At 44.0% G+C, this 20,219-nt stretch overlaps 1 protein-coding gene across 7 annotated transcripts in view; it reads left to right on the top strand.

Moving 5' to 3' along the window:
• Window positions 1-20,219, top strand: part of LTBP4 (latent transforming growth factor beta binding protein 4) — a 1,439,220-nt gene that overhangs the window by 1,148,424 nt on the left and 270,577 nt on the right. For all 7 annotated transcript variants that reach the window (XM_086938230.1, XM_086938229.1, XM_086938227.1 and 4 more), the window contains one exon: window positions 7,024-7,188. In XM_086938230.1, coding sequence (XP_086794356.1) covers window positions 7,024-7,188 — 165 coding nt within the window. The remainder of the gene's footprint in view (window positions 1-7,023; window positions 7,189-20,219) is intronic.

The following is a 20,219-nucleotide window of genomic DNA, read 5'->3' as shown; positions in this document are numbered from 1 at the left end:
GATTCCTTCATATTACCAAATAGCGATTAGGTAAATAGGTAATTGCTATTTGGTAACACTACTCCATTTGTCCTATGGGCCTAGAGGCCCAAAGGTGTGATCGGTTTTGCATTAGCTAATTTGCAATTACTTAATTGGTAATAGTAAATTAGGTAATGCAAAGCCAAGGTTGTCCAGGGGCCTAAGGCTCCCCCCTGAAGCGCTCAAAAAAGAAATACGCACATGTAAAGTGCACACATTACCTAGGGACATGTGTGCACTACATGGCACTTTGAAGAATAAATTTTTCTGCATTTTTCAAAATTTGCACATGGTTACCATCGACTTGGAGTTGATGTTAATATCTTTTTCTTAGCACCTTAACTGCGGCGGCAATTCCACCGTGGTGCGGGAGTTCTGATGAGTGGGCTGAACCGCGTCAGCCAACGGACGTGGGCAGCACTACGGAGGTAGTGGTTGCGACGGTCGCTTGCCGACGGCCGCAACAAAAGGGTTAAATGCACAGTTTGTATTTATACAATGCTTGGTACATGTGCTAAGGGAATAACAAATTGTGTTTCCCTATTTGTAGTTGCAATTTTAAGTAATCACTATTTTTGAGATACCTACAATTGCGACTACAAAGCCTTTCATACATCTTGAAAGTATTCGCAAACGGCCGAACTTACGGATTCGCTCTGTTTGTGAATGCAAAATTGTTTGATGCAAGTGGCCCATTGTCTTGTCGTGTAGCCTGGTCAAAAAGGAATGGACATACCTTTGCGGCTAGGACACAACACTATCTTTCTGAGAATAGAATTAATATTGACGACCCATCCTGGACTGGGAGACCTGCAGAGGCTTGTCACAATTTAATGGCACGCTCCTCTGGACTGGGAAGTGATGGAAGTGGATGTGATGTACTGAAGTGGTCTGCATGAGTTGCGATATCTCAAGTACAGCTGTGGGATGGGGCGTGACCATTTGGCGTACCACCACATGCGCATTAAGCCTGGTTTCGTGGAGGACCAAGATTGTGCCAGGCTTCACATTGGGTTTAAGAATGGTCAGTAAAAGGAGGACTAACTGCCTACGAATGAGGGACACTTGCAATAAGAGGTGTATGTGCAAAAACGTAGGGGAATTATGATTTAACATGCAGATGTGGGGGAGGAGGTGATGACATGAGAGGACCGGGGCAATGTGGATAGAAATGCCAGACACTTTAATAGATATCCTTCAATTGGCAGGTGTAGGATAAAAAATGAATGTGTCACACATGACTCAGCCGCACAAATTTTCCTTAATCTCTCCCCGAGAACACATATGTCCTCTCATCTGACAGCTCTTCACTGGTTTCCCATTAAAAAAAGGATCCTTTTAAATAAGTCTATGGTCCTTGTTCACAAAGCTTTGCATGCTTTAGGAGCCAGATGCCTAGGAGAGAGGATTCACAAATATGTCCCTTCCAGAAATTTACTCTCCTCCTATGAGTGTTTGGCATAGGTTCCCAAAATTCTGCGGGTCACAGCAGGAGGCAGAATCTTCTCCAATCTTGTGCCTGCTACATAGAATAAACTTCCTCTGGATCTGCATTCCATAATCGATCTCCCCATCTTTAAGAAAAAATTAAAGACATGGCTCTTTCCACAATCCACATAAGACAATAATTATGGGTGCAGGCTGCCTGATTAATGTCTGGACACTCTCTGAGAAACTGTGTGCTGTATAAATCCTGATAACATAACATAGAATGGGGCCTTCTGGCAACTTTCATTGACTTTGTCTGTAAAACAAGCACTTGAAATCCACAGACCAGATTCTTGGATGAAATCAAATGAGGTTCAGTAGTGAAGGAGATGGCAGATATGACCTTTCAAACACAGTTGGATTGGTCAATATGCTGATAGACAAACAGTTATACCCACCTCTGGGACAACAAGGCTTGTATCAAGCCATATTGCTTCACACAGCAAGAGATTCCAGAGGCTTGGCCGTAGGATAAGAACCCCCGGCAGCCCCACTCCTCTTGTACTGTCTCCAGCAGAAGCAGAGTGTGTTTGGAAAGGCGTGATCTTCTCTGCTTCTCCTCCATTTCCTGGCTGAGCACAGGCTTTGAAGGTCATTCAAAAGCTGCTCCTGATGGAGTCTGCTCAGGGATGGCTATAGCGCTGGTGGTGCCCGCTGCAAAATTAATATTTGACGCCCCCACACCCTATGACCGCCTCCTCGGATTCTCTCACTACCACCAGGCAAAAGTGCCCCTCTTCTCTCCAATCATAAGTTATTGCTAAACACAGCACCCCCCCCCTAAAGTTAGACCCCCTCACCAGGTTAGGACGCAGTGTGGCTGCACCGGTCGAACTGCCCTAAAGCAGGCCTTGAGTCTGCTGCTGTCACTGGGGAACCCTTTTTAAGTTTTCTAAAATTGATGGGAAAGGTTTTGAATTAAGAAAAATGTATGGGAATGCTGATGCTAGTAGTTCCCATTCACCTCGACCTTAAATCACAACAAACATGTTATGCAGGAAATAATGTACACATGTAAGCCTATAGATTTTTAAAACCAACCCGGAAGTAGGCGTGGGCGGAAAATCCGTTCCGCTCGCGGATTTTGCGGATTTTCGGGAAATCCGCAATCCGCGAGATTTGCGAATTTCCCGCAAAATCCGCAAATCCGCGAGCAGCGGATTTTGCTCGCACTGCTCGCACTGTTCGCGTGAGTTCGCGCCCCGCGAATAAGTGCAAAATTGCAGAAATACGATCTTAGCAAAACTGAAAGTAACTACTTACCAGGTTCAAAAGTTCAGGCTCATCATTAGTAGCCATTTCCTGGAGTGCTTCCTGAGGGGCCCCTCCAGAGTTCAGTTGCCAGTTGAAACTAGTATGTGACCCTGCTCTGAACCTCAGAATAGTTACACATATGCCACAAAGGTCCTGAATTACAGCTAAGGGAGACAAGCAGGAGCCAGGCTGGAAGTTAAAATCCATTAATCAGCCCCTAATTCATTATTGTCAGTTGGGGCAGGGCAGGTGTTGTAACTAATTTTGCAACAATGAAAGCACTTAGCAAGTGCAAAAGATCACTAATCAGGGCGCACTAAGGAAGCAGGTGCCAGCTAAAAAAATATTCTGTGACACATGAATCAGCCCCAAATTAATTCAGGTCACTTGAGGCAGGGAAGGTGTGCTTTGCTTTGCCGAAAATAATGTACACTGGACAACCAGAGGGTGTGGTGATGAAACAGAGGGTGGCATGGGTGGGCCAGAGGGTGGCATGAGTAGTCAGAGAGTGGCAGTGGTGACAGAGAGTGGCAGTGATGAAGAAGAGTGTCCCAAACAGGCTGGACACGTAGAAACAACAAGTTCGCGAAACTTGCGACCCGACAGGTAAGTTCGCAATTTGCGAAAGTGTACAAAACCCTCGCGAACTGGCAGAAACACGGGCGAACACAAAAAAAAAAAAATCCGCAAATTCGCGGGAATTCGCGGATTTTGCGGATTGCGAATCCGCAAATCCGCAAAATTCGCGAACGCGAGATCCGCAAAATTCGCTCATGCTTACCCGGAAGCTGGAACTCCCTTTGCAGTTAAAGAGCGTACAGAGTTTGCTTTAAAAAGGTTATTACTTTGTATTTCAGAGCACGGAGCGGTGGGAACTACTGGTATACCACTGCTACGTCCCTGGCGCTATATCGCAGGGTTGAAATATTTCATTTAGTACAGTGACCAAATCACCACATCGCAAGGTAAGTGTAGGTAATTAAGTGCACGCGTAAGAATAGCCATTAAATACTCATCTGAATGAAATAGTGGTGGGCAATGTAGTGGAAGGAATATTTCCTCCTGTCTGGTGGGCAGGTTTTTGGCATTCCCATAGTGGTGACTCAGAAAATGGGCACCGCAATGAGAACACCAAAAACAGTTCCTGCATGGCATGGACAGAAAAGTCCAAAAGTACATATGCTGCAGAAACTGGGGTGCATGTACACAGGGGGTCCCACATTTTACCCCCTGTGTGCATCCCCATATGGAGGAGGCACAGGGGGCAATGCAGGGCCCCCTTTGTTTCCTCTCTGCCAAGGTGTTCAAGGAGTAGGAACCTCCATGACACTGCCGACAAAGAGGAAACTCGTAAAATGCTTAGCAGGACTCAACGATCCTGCCAAGCATATTGTGACTTCTTGACTGCTGCAGCACAACCAGGGAATGGCCGTTCCCTTACAGTTGCAGTGGGGCAATGGCGGTCCGACCACTATAATCGTAATAGGGCAGTCGGAAGACCGCTGCCGCTGCGCCCCCATGAGTCTAGCGTTTCGTGGACTGCCATACTCGTAATTAGGCCTTAAATAGGGCATCCCTGACATCCCCCCTTTTTGGTGAAAGTCCTCATCCTTCACACTGTAAATAATCTCCTTAGCTCATATCTGTAAACAGGGATGTTTATTTAACCCCTTAGCTGCAGCGGCTATTCCGCCGCATCGCTAAGCGGGGGGGGGGGGACGCGCGGTGCTCCCGTACTCCTGATGAAACTGCTCCGTCACGAGCCTCGGGTGGGCTGTGCTTGTGACGGAGCGGTTCCACCATGGCCCCGCCCGCTTAATAAAACGCTCCGCGCAGGCGCGAAATCAGCGCCGCGCAGGCGCGGCGAGCGGGTGGTGACGGAACCGCTCCGTCACCAGCACAGCCCACCCGAGGCTCGGGACGGAGCGGTTCCGTCACGAGCACGGAACGGGATAAGAATTTTAAGCCTCATAAGTTTTCACCTAGCGACGTGCTTTATAAACTTAGAATGCGTAGCAATGTCGGAGTAAATTAGTACTTCACGTCTATTAGAGTATGATCGAATTTCTTAAAACAAGAATGAAATCCCCTTGCTGCAGTGAGCAAATAATGCTGAAAATCCCCTGATATATGGAGGACTTTTATAGGTTTTGCATACAAGAACCAATAGGAGACACCTTACTGAAACCACAATTGTTAGATCATAGCAGGTGTACAACGTTCTCAGGAAAAAGCCTTTGTGACTTTTTCAAAAGATACAAGAAATATAAAATACTATACACGGAACAAAGCACATGTAAATCCTTGCTTAGTACTGCCTAGTATGAGGCTGAACATGTCATATGCGGCACAGCTAGCAAAGTCTATGGCAAACATGGGAAAGCAAAATGGCATCAGCCTTCACAGTATCAATAAGGCATACACACTTTCTTGGCATTCCCAGGCAGTTGTCTTGAAATTGTCAAAGTACCTTTAGATGGTCTTTTTCGCAAAGCAGCGTACTGACAACAATTGTAAATCGATAGTTGAAAGCAGTCCAGACTAAGGCACAATTACAGTACCCATCAGTGCGACACAGAGAGCCTGATTCACAAAGAACCTCCGCAGATGTGGCGGAGACTCAGCAGTTGTGGCAGAGGCTCTGCAGTCGTGGTGGAGGCTCCGCAGTCTTGGCCAATGCTCCGCAGTCAAGGCGAAGGCTCAGCAGTCGTGGCAGAGGCTCTGCAGTCCAGGGGCGTAACACAGGCCCCTGCAGCCCCAAGCTCCAAGGGCCCCCTCGGCACTGCACTCTGGCTGAAGAGCTCCTGATTAAGCCCGGAGGGGACCCCCTCTTCGTACCGTGCAGGGAGGCCCCCTCACTATTCATTACGCCAGTGCTGCAGTCATTGCAGAGGATCCGCAGTCGTGGTGTAGGCTTTTCTCTCGTGGCAGGATCTCCACACTGCAGTTTCGCATTGCAGAGATCCCGCCACAAGTGTGGATATCCTGCCACAACTGCTGAGCCTCCGCCATGACTGCTGAGCTTCCGCCACGACTGCTGAGCTTCCGGAATGACTGCAGATGCTCCAGCACGACTGCAGAGCCTCTGTCATGACTGTTGTGCCTCCACCATGACTGCTGAGCCCCCGCCACGGCTGCTGAGCCTCCGGTACGACTGCGGAGTCTCCAGTATGAATGCGGTGCCTCCAGCACGACTGTCGAGGGCTCTTTTTAAATCGGGCCCAGAATGTATTTTTCTCACTCCATTTTGTTGCATGTACAAAACCATATCCAAATCTCTTCCAGCGTCATTTTAATCCAGTTGATTTTTAATGTCGGTATTTGTAGTGTCATAGCATTGAATTGTGTGTACGGTGGACGTCTGCAAAGGTACGGTTTAATTGTATAAAAAAACATAAGCTCAGGCCCAAAATGTATTTGGTAGCCCGATTGTGCTGACACATGCTGTGGCTGTGAATTCAAAGTTTGACTAGTGTTTCTTCCACCATGATCCTGTTTGTTCCATCCCCTTACACGTCTTGTCTCCTTACCTCACCTTGATGGTAAAAAATAAGCTCTGGTATTCAAAAATGAGTGCTGGTGCTTACCACCTGCAACCATCGGTGCAGATTAAGCCACATACACAGACTTTTGTAATCCTTGCCTGCATCTGATTTACTGAAAGATGTATCTGCCCAGTTCTCTTATATGCTCCCTCAATGCCCATATCCTTCCGCTGATCCTGACCAAATGTTCTCTAAACTAAGAGAGTTATTTCCAAGAAATAACTTTTGCTTGTTAGTATGAGCTGCTAGTTTTGACACATAAATCTCTCCTGTGTTATGTTTTAATACAAATGAGACCTTTCCATCTTTATGTATTCATACCTTTCTAAGGAAAATTAGGAGGTGTATTGACTTGTAAGTTCTTGAGGCAGGTGATTTTTAAGAGATTGTGAACAGGTTCTGACCTTTGGAAATAATTTCACTCATTGGAAAGTTACTACATGTAAAGTATCTGCTTGTTCCCATGTTAAACCTATGCTGTTCAGGAATTGTAGCAAACCCCATTGGATATGGGTGCTACTTCATGGCCAGAAAAACTCAGAATTTTATTTTTTCATTCCCCTAAAATCTAACCATTTGCCTGCATTTTTCTATGCAGAGCCAATGCTGTGATCGGTACACCATAAAAGTTGTGTATGTTCCCCAAGCCCAATGACACTAGAGCACATAGAAAAAGCCTGCCCCATTTTAATATTCTTTCTTCTTCCTCCTGCAGCCCAGCACGTGATCTCGGAAGCCAAAGGTCCATGCTTTAGGATCTTGCGGGACGGTGGATGTTCTCTCCCCATCTTGAGGAACATCACCAAGCAGATCTGCTGCTGCAGTCGCGTTGGGAAGGCCTGGGGCAAGGGCTGTGAGCGGTGTCCGGCCCACGGATCAGGTAAAGTGACTTTCTCTTTCTGTTGTTGTGATAGGTTGTTGGTGTGTCCTCCACCACCTGTAGATATAGTGTAGGAGCGAGTGTGGGAGACCTCAATAACTTCCACATGTTATGTTATGGAAACTTAATATAGCGTAGTGAATCACCCCTGCATGGGTATATCTGTGCTGAAGCACAATTCTAGAAAAAAGGGGAAAAGAAGAAAATGCAGTGCCCTAGAGACATGGTGTACAAAGCAGGGCTTTTGCAGCACCAGCTACTAGGCCTTGTATGGACTCTCCTTCCTAATGCACAGTAGAGACCAACAACTGGGTAGCTAAAAGACTAAAATATTGGGTGTTGTATAGGCAAAAACCCATCACCAAACAGCTCTAATGCAAACCATTTTGTTTCGCAACCAGTGTCTATTATGTGATCAGAAAATGCACCACAACTGTTTGGTAGTCTCCTATAATGGTCTCCTGCAAGAGGTAGAGCGTGTCACAGATCCGTCTTTCGCAGACGCTAAGTAACTGCAGATTTCATATTCATATTTTTTTTGTTGTGTTGGTTTTTGTATTCATGCTAAACATATAGAACATACATCATTATAGTATCAAGTACTAATATGTAGTCACAGTTGTCGATCAAAAATGATATTAAAGGCTGTATCAGGATTAGTCATTGAATTAAGGACAAATCCCAACAGCCTGATGGGGCAGGATCACAAACTAAAGAGGAAAAAGAGGTCTCAGCACTAACTAAAGGAATTACACTCCCCCCAGCATTGCACCTCGAAACAAAGGATGAAGAGGAGGTGGAATCCATAGGGCAGTAGACTATATATTTAAAGGCCACTAGAGGACGTCTCAGAGACAATATACAATTGTCTGGTGTGGGGGGCATGAGATGGCTCTTAACAGAGCCCCAGGGGTACGGGGGAGGCAGGAGGACGCCCAAGTTGTGGTGTATATCAGTGGAAATGTCAATGTTGGGATGATGTGCCTTCAGTGTGGCCTATTATCGTCTTTTGGGTGCTTAGTGAAGTCATAGAGTATTGAATCCCAGTATTTTGCTAAGGGTTGTTTACACAAGCCTCTCTTTCCTTCCCTCTGTAAAGTCACACTTTCTGCCTCTGCCCAACTCATGACCGAGTCTACCCTCCAGTGTGTGACCGTGAGGGAAACGAGAAACTTCCATCTCATCACAATCACCTATTAGGCTAGTATTAGAGCTAAGTCAATGAATTTGGTGGAGTCTTTTTTTGTTTTTGGGTTTGTGAAAAGTTCTAATAGGCTACTTGCCTCTGTGGAGACATCAGGGAGCTCTGTATTGCCATCACGATGTCAGCTAACATCACTCACCAACACGTCCAGAACATGTGAAATATATCTGCTGGGGAGGCCTTGCATCTAGGACAGGCATTACCTAGCCCAGGAAATATTAGATGCAGTCTGTGAGGGATAAGCATGCTTTGTGGAGTTTGTAGAATTGTTTGTATGTATATATATATATATATATATATATATATATATATATATATATATATATATATATATATATATATATATATATATATATATATATATATATATATAGATATATATATATATATATATAGATATAGATATATATATATATATATAGATATAGATAGATATAGATAGATATAGATAGATAGATAGATAGATAGATAGATAGATAGATAGATAGATAGATAGATAGATAGATAGATAGATAAAAGAAAACTAGAGAATTCTTGGTAGTTCTCAAGTTTAGGTGAAAAGCAGCTCCTGTACAGAGCACTCTCAACACCAGTGACACTCTGGATCTGCTCACCTCAAATGTTTGCTTTCTATCAAAGTCTTTAACCATAGGATTAGCACAGTGCCATCCAGCAATTATTTCTGGATACTTTGTAGCTGTATTCCAGGACCAAATGGGGGTCACTGAAGGTCTGCCTCAGTGTTGCCCCCCAGGTAGTCCTGAGGTGCTGTAAGACTCCAAAAGGGGCTGACTGCCACAATCTAGACATCCACTTAATTAATCGCCAGCCATAACAATGTCTGTGTGGGATTGGCTATGTATAGTTAGCGCTCTTTTAACGGAATAAGAACCTACACCACTGTAGGCCACTCCGATCGCACAGACCCTCCAAACTAAGAAGGGCTCCCTCAGAAAACAAGTCTCCATCGGTATTCGTTTCCACTGCTTGGCATGTTGTTAGTTGTCTAGTCCCAATTTATGGGAACCTCTCTAAGAGGCAATATTGGCGATTATGGCGTCACACCGGTAGTGCGAGGGAAACTACATTTTAGGCAATTGTGGGCAGTACTAAGGAGCACTTGTTGGTGTCCAGCCAGCCAATACATAGGCCATTGAAGCTGCACTGTAAGGTAATATTTAGGAAAATCTGTTGCATCCATGCCACCTCCTGATGTTGGAGATGGCAACTCTCGTCTACTTTTGCCATATAAGGACTCTCAATAAGGTATCTAGTTCTCGGAGTGTTTTGAGGGGATAAACGTTGGGAGGTTGGCAAAAAAATACTGGAGCACCACCAATTAATCAAATTGACAGTTCGATCCTGCCAGCAACAGGTGGGGGAGGAATGTTCTAAAGAGTACTGAAGGGACAGAGGTTCCCCTACAGAAGATCCAGCTGTTCATGGAATAGCTGTATTCCCAAATATTCAAAGATCTTGGGAGCCCATGTCAGTAGTCCCACACCCAAATGTATTGCCCGCTCTGGGAGGGGGGATACCTGTGACTCAACATAGTTAATCCTAAGTCCTGAAAGGGCGCCAAATTCATGGAGGGCGAGGTCCAAGGCACCGTAGCTATTATAGATATCACAAACATAGAGGAGCATGTCATCCATGTATAGGGAAATGGCATGTATGTGTAATCCATTGGGAAAACACCAATCTGAGCCCTGCAATCTGATCTTGATTGAGAAGGGTTCAAGCGTCAGGACAAATGGGGGGAGCAGTGGGCAGCCCTGTCGTGTGCCCCTGGTCACTGGGAAGGAGTCAAACATTTGCTGCCCAATCTTGACTCTTGCTGTGGGGTTGGTGTGTTTTAGCCGGAACCAAGACAAGATCATTGAGTCAAAAGCACAGGACGTTATGCTACTCCCTCTCGGTGCACTTATGTCACCCTTCAGGATCTGTTCAGTCCCTAATTACTGTGGTCTTTCATAGGTCCCATGACTGTGTGCTGTGTGGCTGTGTTCACATGTGGTACACTTGGGGAGCTTGTGCAATATGAACGCTGACTAGTGCGAGCACAGATTGCATACCAAACAGGATAGTGGTTTTATGTGGCAGGCTAAAGACCCTCCTTGGTTCCTTGTCCTTGAAGAAACACATTTGGGGCCCTATTATGTAAAGGGTGAACTTTCACTTTTTTTGCGCCCGGCGCACCTTAAAACAGATGTGTCAGGCTCAAACAGGGAAAGTGCGCCCTATTATATGGAATGCCCTCCCCCCAGGGCAGCTGCAAACTCCTGCTGCCCTGTGGGCAGCTCATTCCTGTGAAAAACAGAGATGCTGCTTTGAAGCCGCTCCATGTTTTCGCAGTGCAGGCGGCAACTCACCTGCACTTTTAAAGGGGATTAGAGGTCTCCTTGCAGACGGGTGCAGTCAGTGACTGTACCCGTCTGCAATGGGATGTCTGGGAGTCTAAGGGACCCCCTTCCCCCCCCAGAGGGCTGCCATCAAGGGGTTCAGTGACAGTGTGCCACCTTTTGGATTCTGCACTGTCAGTGCACCTCCTGAGAGCTTCTTTGCCTCTGCGCCCGCGTCTGTAATATGGTGCGGGCACAGAGGCACAGGGATTCCCCTCATTTGCATGGGGAACGCCCCCATGCAAATGAAGGAACGCTCCCTGAAGATAGCGCTGGAGCTTTAAGTGCAGCAGCGCTATCTGTATTACAGAAGGGGCTGCACAAGCACTTGCTTTTAGCAGAAAATGTGGTCTTTCAGTATCACCCATGGCTTTTTTTCATGCAACAGCATAATCTGATTAAAAAGTGACGCCATTTTGGCAGGAGATTGGTTGAATCAGAGAGAGTTTCTTATCAAGACATTTTCTACGAGAACCAGTCCCCCACGGGTCAAAATTATGCAAAATTGTGTAATGCAAATTTTCAAGATATTTTACAAATTTTACATAATATGACATTTGTGAAATTAGTAGGAGGCTTACTGGGCATTGCTTTTATTGTGGGTTGCTACTGTGGAATCCTGAATATCAAACCGGCAGCCATCTTTACAAATAAGATATTTCTGCTTGAATACCCTGCCTGCAGAGAACTGGATACACAAAGACAGTGTTGGTCATTCAACTGGCGTATAATTCGTTTGTGTAAAATATGTCAATATTTCACTTAGCACAACACAAACTTGCATGTGGAAACTAGTTTGCCCGAATCACGTTCATACTTTCTTTCCACTGTCACAGTACCATTTATTAGTGTGAGAAAAATTCCCAGGACATCTAACAAAGACAGTGAACACTTGGGGTAGGTCAGTAATCAAGCAGGAAAATCAAGAATATAACAATATTTAACTAAAATATATATTTTTAATGAATCTTTGTTTAAAAACAACGTATAAAATGGAATCACAAGACCAAACAAATTAATCAGAGTAAAAACTGGGTCAATCATATACAATTCTAATGGTTAAGCATAAAATCATAATTAATACAAAGCAAAGAACACATAAATGCATATAATATAACAGATTTCTTTTTTTAAAAAAAGGAGCATGAGAACTCGACGCGCGTTTCGGCAGCGAACCGCCTTCTTCAGGAGACCTAAAATAAATCCTGAAAATACATATGTAGAAAGAGAAAAAATGTCTATTAAAATACAATCCATATGTTACAATCTCAAAAACGTGACATTCCTTACTATCACACTGACCCTCCATAACAATTTGTTCACCTGGTGGCAATAAATGGCCGACAGATACCTATAGATTGTACAGTACCACCTAACTAGACTTGTTCAGAAATATATTCTTTAGATCAGATCTCGACCTTGGCCTTTGGTAGCACATACTTAGTAGCATAGTCATACATCGCTATATGACAGCTATCTCATAAATATTACATTCTTGGTCCCCACAACACGTACGACGGAGCAGCACCATTCTGCTGTCCATACGACAACCACTTCCGCAAGGTAAGGAATATACGGCCTTGGTATGTGGTAGAGACGGGTAAACCGTACATTTTACGTCCTTACCCTGCCATAGATACGGGTCTTTTAGAACAAAATAACATGACTGTTTCCCTATCGGCACTTGCCTCGCAGGAACGACTGTTAAATATCTTCTTGCGGAGGTTGGATCACCACAGAACTTAACGTTGGAACAGCACCATTCTGCTGCCCACGCACTACCCACGATTTTAAGGTAATAAACAATCAGGATTTATTTTAGGACTCCTGAAGAAGGCGGTTCGCTGCCGAAACGCGCGTCGAGTTCTCATGCTCCTTTTTAAAAAAAAAGAAATCTGTTATATTATATGCATTTATGTGTTCTTTGCTTTGTATTAATTATGATTTTATGCTTAACCATTAGAATTGTATATGATTGACCCATTTTTTACTCTGATTAATTTGTTTGGTCTTGTGATTCCATTTTATACGTTGTTTTTAAACAAAGATTCATTAAAAATATATATTTTAGTTAAATATTGTTATATTCTTGATTTTCCTGCTTGATTACTGACCTACCCCAAGTGTTCACTGTCTTTGTTAGATGTCCTGGGAATTTTTCTCACACTAGTTGCTACCCTGCCCTAGGAGTCTATACACTACCCAGGGGGTCCTTGTTGTCCACCACAGTACCATTTATTTGCAGATTCTGTTTATGGCCTGTTTATATTCGCAGTGCATATGATGTTGGATTTTGGGCACAGATACAGACAGCTTCACTGAAGGGACTTCTCAACACATTAACAATGCTCTGTGCCTTGGTTTCTAGAAACAGCATATATAATGTGTTGACTTTTGTATCTTGAAACAATAAATGAGACATTTTTGGGTCATGAAAAGGTATATGTAGCTGAAACAAACGATGCCACTGACTTTGCATCTTGAAATATTAAGCATTGCAGTTTTGTACCTTGGAAAATGTACCCAGCCAGCACATGTTTCGCTTTGAAGAGCTTATTTATGGCACTTACTTTGGATGCAATTCATTATTTGGGCTTTGAGAGTGTTTTTTAGCTTCTTCCCGTTTAATGTTTTTCATGATTATTAAAAGTTTGTTAGCTGGGGTTAGAAACCTATCCATGGACATCAGTGTAGAGTTTTAAATTTCTAGAATTATACATTTTCCATTTCATCACAAGAATCACCCTCTCTTCACAGGTGTGTCATTTGAAACATTTTAAGTGTCTCGGTAGGTGGTATAGTAGGAATCATGAAGAAAAAGTGACCTAAAAAATTTAACGAAACGTAAAAATCATAAAATCTGCTTTGCTAAGCACTCTAACTATTACACATGGTCACTGCGGCTTCACGATTTAAATATACATGAAACATCAAAATTCCAATGGCGACAACCCAATGACCTTTTTGGTATCTTTCATCATTCAATGTTGTAAATGCTCATCAGCTGTCAGCCAAACATAGATACACCACCGACAATCTCACCGTCTTTGGACCAATGCTTGGGATATAAAATAAGAACCAGTGTTCAAGATTTCCTGTTTCCAGAGAAGATATTTGAAAGTCTTCCTCTCAGAAGGAAATTAAAGTCTGGAACAGTTGTCGACCTTGCATTCTTTAAAGACAGAGAAAAGTGGGATCATTTGTAAGCCTTTCATCCTCATGTGATAAATGCAGTGGGTATCGATGAGTTTTAGTGCATGAGAGGAAGCGAAAAGAGGGCCTTTCTTCATCTCTTCTTTTTTCATGAGGACATAAGAGAGCGGCCAATTACCAACCTCGAATGCTTCCTATGGAAGCAAAAGGCATTTTTTATCTTTTATCATTCCACAGGAAACGATGAGGTCCAATATTCAGCTTTCTCTCTCACGAAGGACATAAAAGGAGATACAGTTGTCAATCTTACTTCCCTTCGAAGCAGAAGGATGGATGACCAGTTCCTGGTTTTACAACTTTCTGTGATAAATACAGTGGGTACCAGTTGCAAGAGAGGCACTTTTCATCCCGTCAAGGGACATTTACTAAGAGCTGTCTGTCTACTGGTCATTCCTACAGGAAAGGGAAACAAATAATCAATTGTTGTCCTTTCCTAGATAGAAGAACTAAGAATCAGTTGTCAGTGTTTATTTCCCCATCAGTCCAACCTTGCTCATCACCTTGAACTAAGTGAAAATGAGATGGCATAATTGTTCTACCATAGTCAAAAAACATATTAGTATTGCTTGTACTACGCTCAAAGAGCTACTTAGATCAGTAAACGGTCTCAAGGGGCCCATCCACTAATACCTCCACTATCCTTTTATAATTCAAAAAAGACTCACAGGTCCACCGCTCAAATTAATTTCTTATTTCCCTATACTAATTCACCACTATGTCCTCAACCGAAAAGCACTTTGACACCTCGTCTGGGGTAGTGAGCCTATGTAAATAAAATTACAATTGCCCCTTGGCCCATGGAGAGCTGCAAGGTTGATGATGAAGAGGGAAATAAAGCATCCATTAAACAGGAGGCTTTCATCTCTTTCTTGCAGGTTTCTAGGAAGCTGGGGGTCATGCTTCAAGTGTGGGGGGGGGGGGATATTTCAGGATGTTGCAACCACGACTGAGTAATCCTGTTTTGCTCGTTCTGAATGAGGGCAAAGACAAATGATTTGGCTACTTAAAAGAATGCACAGGGGAACGTAAGGCAATACAGCTTTGTCTAGAGAAGGTTGAGGTAGAGTCATCTAGGGATTTAAATGCCGAGTAAGAGTTTTTGAACACAATAATTTGAGCATTAGCCAGTGCAACAACCTTCTGGCCAAAGACACATATTCCACAGGCTGGTGCACTCTCCTATAGTCTCTTCTGAATGCGTTACAGAGATAACACTGACAGAACAAGTGGCATAGAATTTGTTGCACTAGAGTGGGTGTGTATTTATAGTGGCACTCATGACTAATGTTTTACACCTGTCAGAAAGAAAGACAGGTATGGCAAGGATCACTGTATTGGGAAAGGCAACTTTTAGTACCTGCTCTGATCTGAGTGCTCGAGTCACATCAGCTATTGAAACGACTCTAGGATTGTTCACTTTAATTGCAATTTGGAGCAGGCGAGGATGATGTTCCGGTAAGAAGTCTACCTTTGAGCCCAAACTGATAGGCACTGATTTATTTCCTTGGAGTTTGAGCTGGTTGGAAGATATCTAGTCCTGGACTTCAATCCGCAAAGATATTTGAAATAGTCAATGTAAATGAAATCATAACTCATCAAATTGAGCAGTGATGCAATGGGAGTTTCCCCTGGTTTCTTAAAGCACTGTCAGATGGACTGATTGCCTTGCTTCCATTGGCTTGATTTCCTTGATTGAATTGTCTGGATATGTTTGTCCCTTTTCCTTTCCTACTGCTCTATTTAGGAACCTGAACAAATCCTGGGCACACGTATAGACTCAAAAGTTAATACAATTTATGAAAAGTAATACAGTTGACACCGGTGGTTTTCTTAAGGGATGTTTATGTGAAGATGTTCATGAGGTAAACAAAACTCCAGTCGACACGTGTTTCGTCAACAGGTCAATGCCTGTGACTCTTCAGGGCTGGGAACAATATGATATGAGAAAATATCTATTTTTAAAATTACAGGTGAGACCACAGCATAGTGAACACAAAAAGTGACTTTGGTGGGGTGGCTATTTAAACACCATACTAAGGGGGTCATTAGGATCGCGGACGGACTTGCGTCCGTCCGCGACCCCAGAGCAGGAGGGAACCTCCGCATGGCATGCGGAGCTCCATCTTGTGCAATTATGATGTGACCGCAAGGGTTGCGGTCACATCCTCTACTTTTAACATTGCGGCGGGTGGAGCTTCAAGCTGCACCCGCCGCAATGTTAAAAATGCACGCATTGCATTTGCATGCAGTAAGAGGCAGGCACCGCGCGGTGCCTGCCGCTTTCTGCATGCAAATGCAGGGTGGTACCATAGGTACCCCCCATGTGCACCCCCCACCCCCCCTTCACCTAGGGGGCCCGCAACTGGCCCCCGCAGTGAAGTTCCGTATGCTTTTCCACGGCGGAAAACCCGCTGCGGAAAAGCATAATTTACAGGCCATCCTAATATGGTGGACGGTGTCTGGAAGACACCGTCACCATATTAGAGCTTTTCCGCTGCAGTTGTAAGCCGACCGCGGCGGAAAAGCTGCAGACGGAAACCAGGACCCACCAGCCATCCTAATGTGGCCGTGGGTCTTTGGTCAGTCCGCTGCGGTTTTTCCGCATCCTCTGGGCCTGCGGTGCCTTCCGCCGGCCCCGAGGATGCGGAAAAACCGCAATCATAATGACCCCCTTAGAGTGGAAACCCTATGGAGACCTGCATCAAAAACTTATTTACTTGAAGAAGAAGCAACAAAAAAATATAATATAACGTATAGTGTAGTGTAGTTCCTAGTTTCCCACTAGGCCCTGCGCATTGGAATAACATAAACAGTAGTATCGACGTGGAACTGGCTATATTCCAGGCCTCCACTGACTATGCTAAACTTAATTGGGTTGTGTTACCAACTAGCTCAGAGGTCACTGGAAACTTTCTTCTCTGCATAGGAAGTGATCAGCTTCCTTGGCACAGACAAGAAGGGATTCAGCTTTCCAACAACCGTGCAACATGACAACTTTGCTCCTCAGATCAAGAGTCGATCTCTAGGGTCGTGTGAAACAATAGACATAGATTTCACTCAGTCAGTCTAGTGCAGTTTACTTTCACAGTATGTAGAGAATAGAGAGACGGGCGTGTATCAATAAAGGTTAACATTTATTGAACAGTCTTTCTTCTCGTACAAGAGAAATGTATTGCCACAATTGCAATAACTGTTATTATGAAAAGTACGTACAGTAAGATAAGAATAGCGAAATAGAACTGTAAAAGCATTGATATGGTTTCTTAGCCATACAATGGTTTAAAAGTAATAAAACATTTATACAGTCATATATACATTAGGCTAACATACTCAACTGGTGCTTCTAACTAAGCCTACCCCAGTGTGCCTGACCTAGGCCTAACACGTGAGAAGGGGAGTAAGTAAGTAGCTTAAGTTAAGTTGGTTTTGCCAAGGTTTGTTTCAAGAATTCTCTTCTAAGGGTTTAGTCAACACCATACCTCTGAATAGAATGATGGAGGATTGGTATCTCCTTCAGGGGTCTCTCTCGATATCCCAGTTCACCTGCGAGGGTAAACCGGAAGCGCCGGGACTGGATTTCTCTGCACGAGAAAGGCAGCGGCTTCTCTCAGCGCGTCTGGAGGAAGGAGGGGTGACAGCGTCCGCGGGCAGCTGGGCTGGATGTCTTCGCAGAGGACGGCTGCACGGCTCCTCAAGCGTACTGCACCATAGGTCGCGCTGTAGCGGCGATAATGGTAATCAGTAGCTTCACCACCACAGGATAGCAGGCTGCAGCGACAGGCAATGCTCAACAGCAGTTTGCTTCGCTCTCACAGCTCACAGCTTCGCTCACTGCTTAAGGCAACGTTGGTAATATTTATACCTGACAGGTGCCGGGTTTGACGCAAGTTTGCTGGACATAAGACGTCAATTAAAGATGTCACTAGGAAGTGGCAGCTATCAGTTGCTCATTAGAGTTCTATTACTAATCAAAACATAGCAAGCGGGGATTTCCAGGTTTGCTAAGTTTTTATCTTGTTGAAGAACTCGGAGTGTTATCTAGGAATATCAGATAGTGACTGCTGCTCTGTCATTGCACTAATTGGTCGCAAAGGAAGTAGCAGAGAGTCATGCTGGAATGTGGCTCTGTGGCTCTGCTCGTGTGAGGCCAGAGATGACTTTACAGAAAATCATACTTGAACAGTTATGCCAATATAGGGAATAAAGGGCTTTATAGCCGAATAGGGGCATAAGGTCACAGTATCGATCAGGAACCTAGATAAGCACATGACACCCACTCCACGAATTCATGTCCATCAAAATTACTAAAACTAAGCAATTAGATGTATGTGTAACATTGCCCACCCCAAAATACATAAATGCATTCGAAATAGGTGTACTTGTAATACATGGAATTTAGGTACTGTACGTAGTTTTAAAAGCATAGTAATCATTCAAAAAATTATTGCATATGAAATCAATGAACGATTATGCATAAGGAATTACACATGAAGTATCCCTGACAGAAGAAATGCGAGATAAATCATCACATAAAAATGCATTGTAATAATATGTGTGCTAGAGGCTGGTGTTATGTTGTTATGTCTCTAGATGTGTTTTTAGAAATAGAAGTGTGAAGCTTCTGTTCTCTAAGAATAGTTTTTACGTTAAGCAAAGAATTGTACGTGCCAAAAAGAGAAAGGGTCAATATTAAAAATTGTCCAATTCAAAGAAAAATCAGTTTACCAAAGCTCCTGGCAGTTTTTTGTTGATCAAAACTGAAGGCCGAATTCAGAGTTCATGGGAACGCCGTGTGTCGGAAAGCTTCTCAAAAGTTATTGTTTCTCTGTGGGTGAGAACATCGTATCAGACAGGCTCGCAAAGAATTGGTCTACAAAATCAGGTGATAGTTCAACCAAATTAGATAGCGCTGTAACTTGGCAGGTGTGAGAATGATTGCTGTCATCGAAGGCAGGATCAGCAATGCTCACAGAACGTTGTACCTGGATGATGTTGCTTTTGTCACTCGCTCCACTGTTACCACTTGGCTGTAGTACAGGAGTCTCCACGAATGCCGTCATCAGGATTGGTAGCCGCTGGGGACAACACAATGCGTGAGCCGTTATTGGACTTAGCAAAGTATCGACGTCCATTGGTACTGCTGATGGAAGTGAAAGACAGATGTCCAACACGCATTCCTCGCCGCAAAGCATACACCGTAGCACAGGTAAAATGCAATTTTGCCATATTGGTCTGAATGAAAGGAACCAGGTCATGTTTAGATCTCTCAGCCTGGCCAATCCGAGGACGTTAGTTATCCTGTCCCTGTAGCGCATTGCTAGGATTGTTTCTTCCATTCCCATGGGAGCTATGTCTGAGCCGAGGTTTGCCATAACGTAGCAGGATGGTCAAAAATAGAATCCCTGCGATGAGTCCAAAAAATAGTGGAATACCACCAAAGATGGAGTGTACAAAATTAGGAAAGATTCCCAAAATTGCCTGGAAGGGTGTTAGCAGTCCCGTAAAGACTGTCTTAAATATGCCTGGGATGCTCGTGGCACTAGACATGTTAAAGAGTTGCTCGAGCATTTGTACGAAATGCACGGGGCAATTTGTTGATAAAAGGTCATGGACCTCAGTAGCCGTCCTTGCGACTAGAAGATCATACGTCTCTTTAGATGACGTTATAGGCACTGTTGTCTGTAAAAGCACAGATTTCATTTTGCTTAATGTATCAATTCGTATAGAATAGAGATTCAGACGAGGCCAGAGGGGAGTCACTGTGTCTGGAGGCCCGCTCGGAAACAATGCTTGCATGCAACATTTGACCATGGACGTAACTTCTACTAGATAACTTAGTCCGGGCGCGAGGCCACAGCACCTGTGATCCGTTCTTAGAATGTAACTCCCGTTTGCGAGTTGCATAAAGAAGGGCTCTATCTGAGTTGCAGGTGTGACTAGCTGGTGGCATGAAAGGTTGTTTGAATTGCCATCACATGCTCCGTGTAAATTAATACCCTGACACAAAAGTATACCGCTTAGTGAATGTTTACAGTTGTCACCACTAAGAAATACATTTTTGTCGCTGTCACTATAGCAAGAATGAGTGTATGGTAATTTCCATTCGGATTTAACATATCCCTTACCCAATTGTTCATATTGGCCAGCAGGTATGTATTCAAGGCACTTATGAAATCGGAAAGTTGTTATCGGAATTGTGATAATTCCGTGTA

The sequence above is a fragment of the Lissotriton vulgaris genome, chromosome 9, assembly GCF_964263255.1.
Source record: "Lissotriton vulgaris chromosome 9, aLisVul1.2, whole genome shotgun sequence".
NCBI classification, from domain to species: domain Eukaryota; kingdom Metazoa; phylum Chordata; class Amphibia; order Caudata; family Salamandridae; genus Lissotriton; species Lissotriton vulgaris.
Note: the sequence above shows the minus strand (reverse complement) of the source record. Positions and strands in the feature narration are given on the sequence as shown.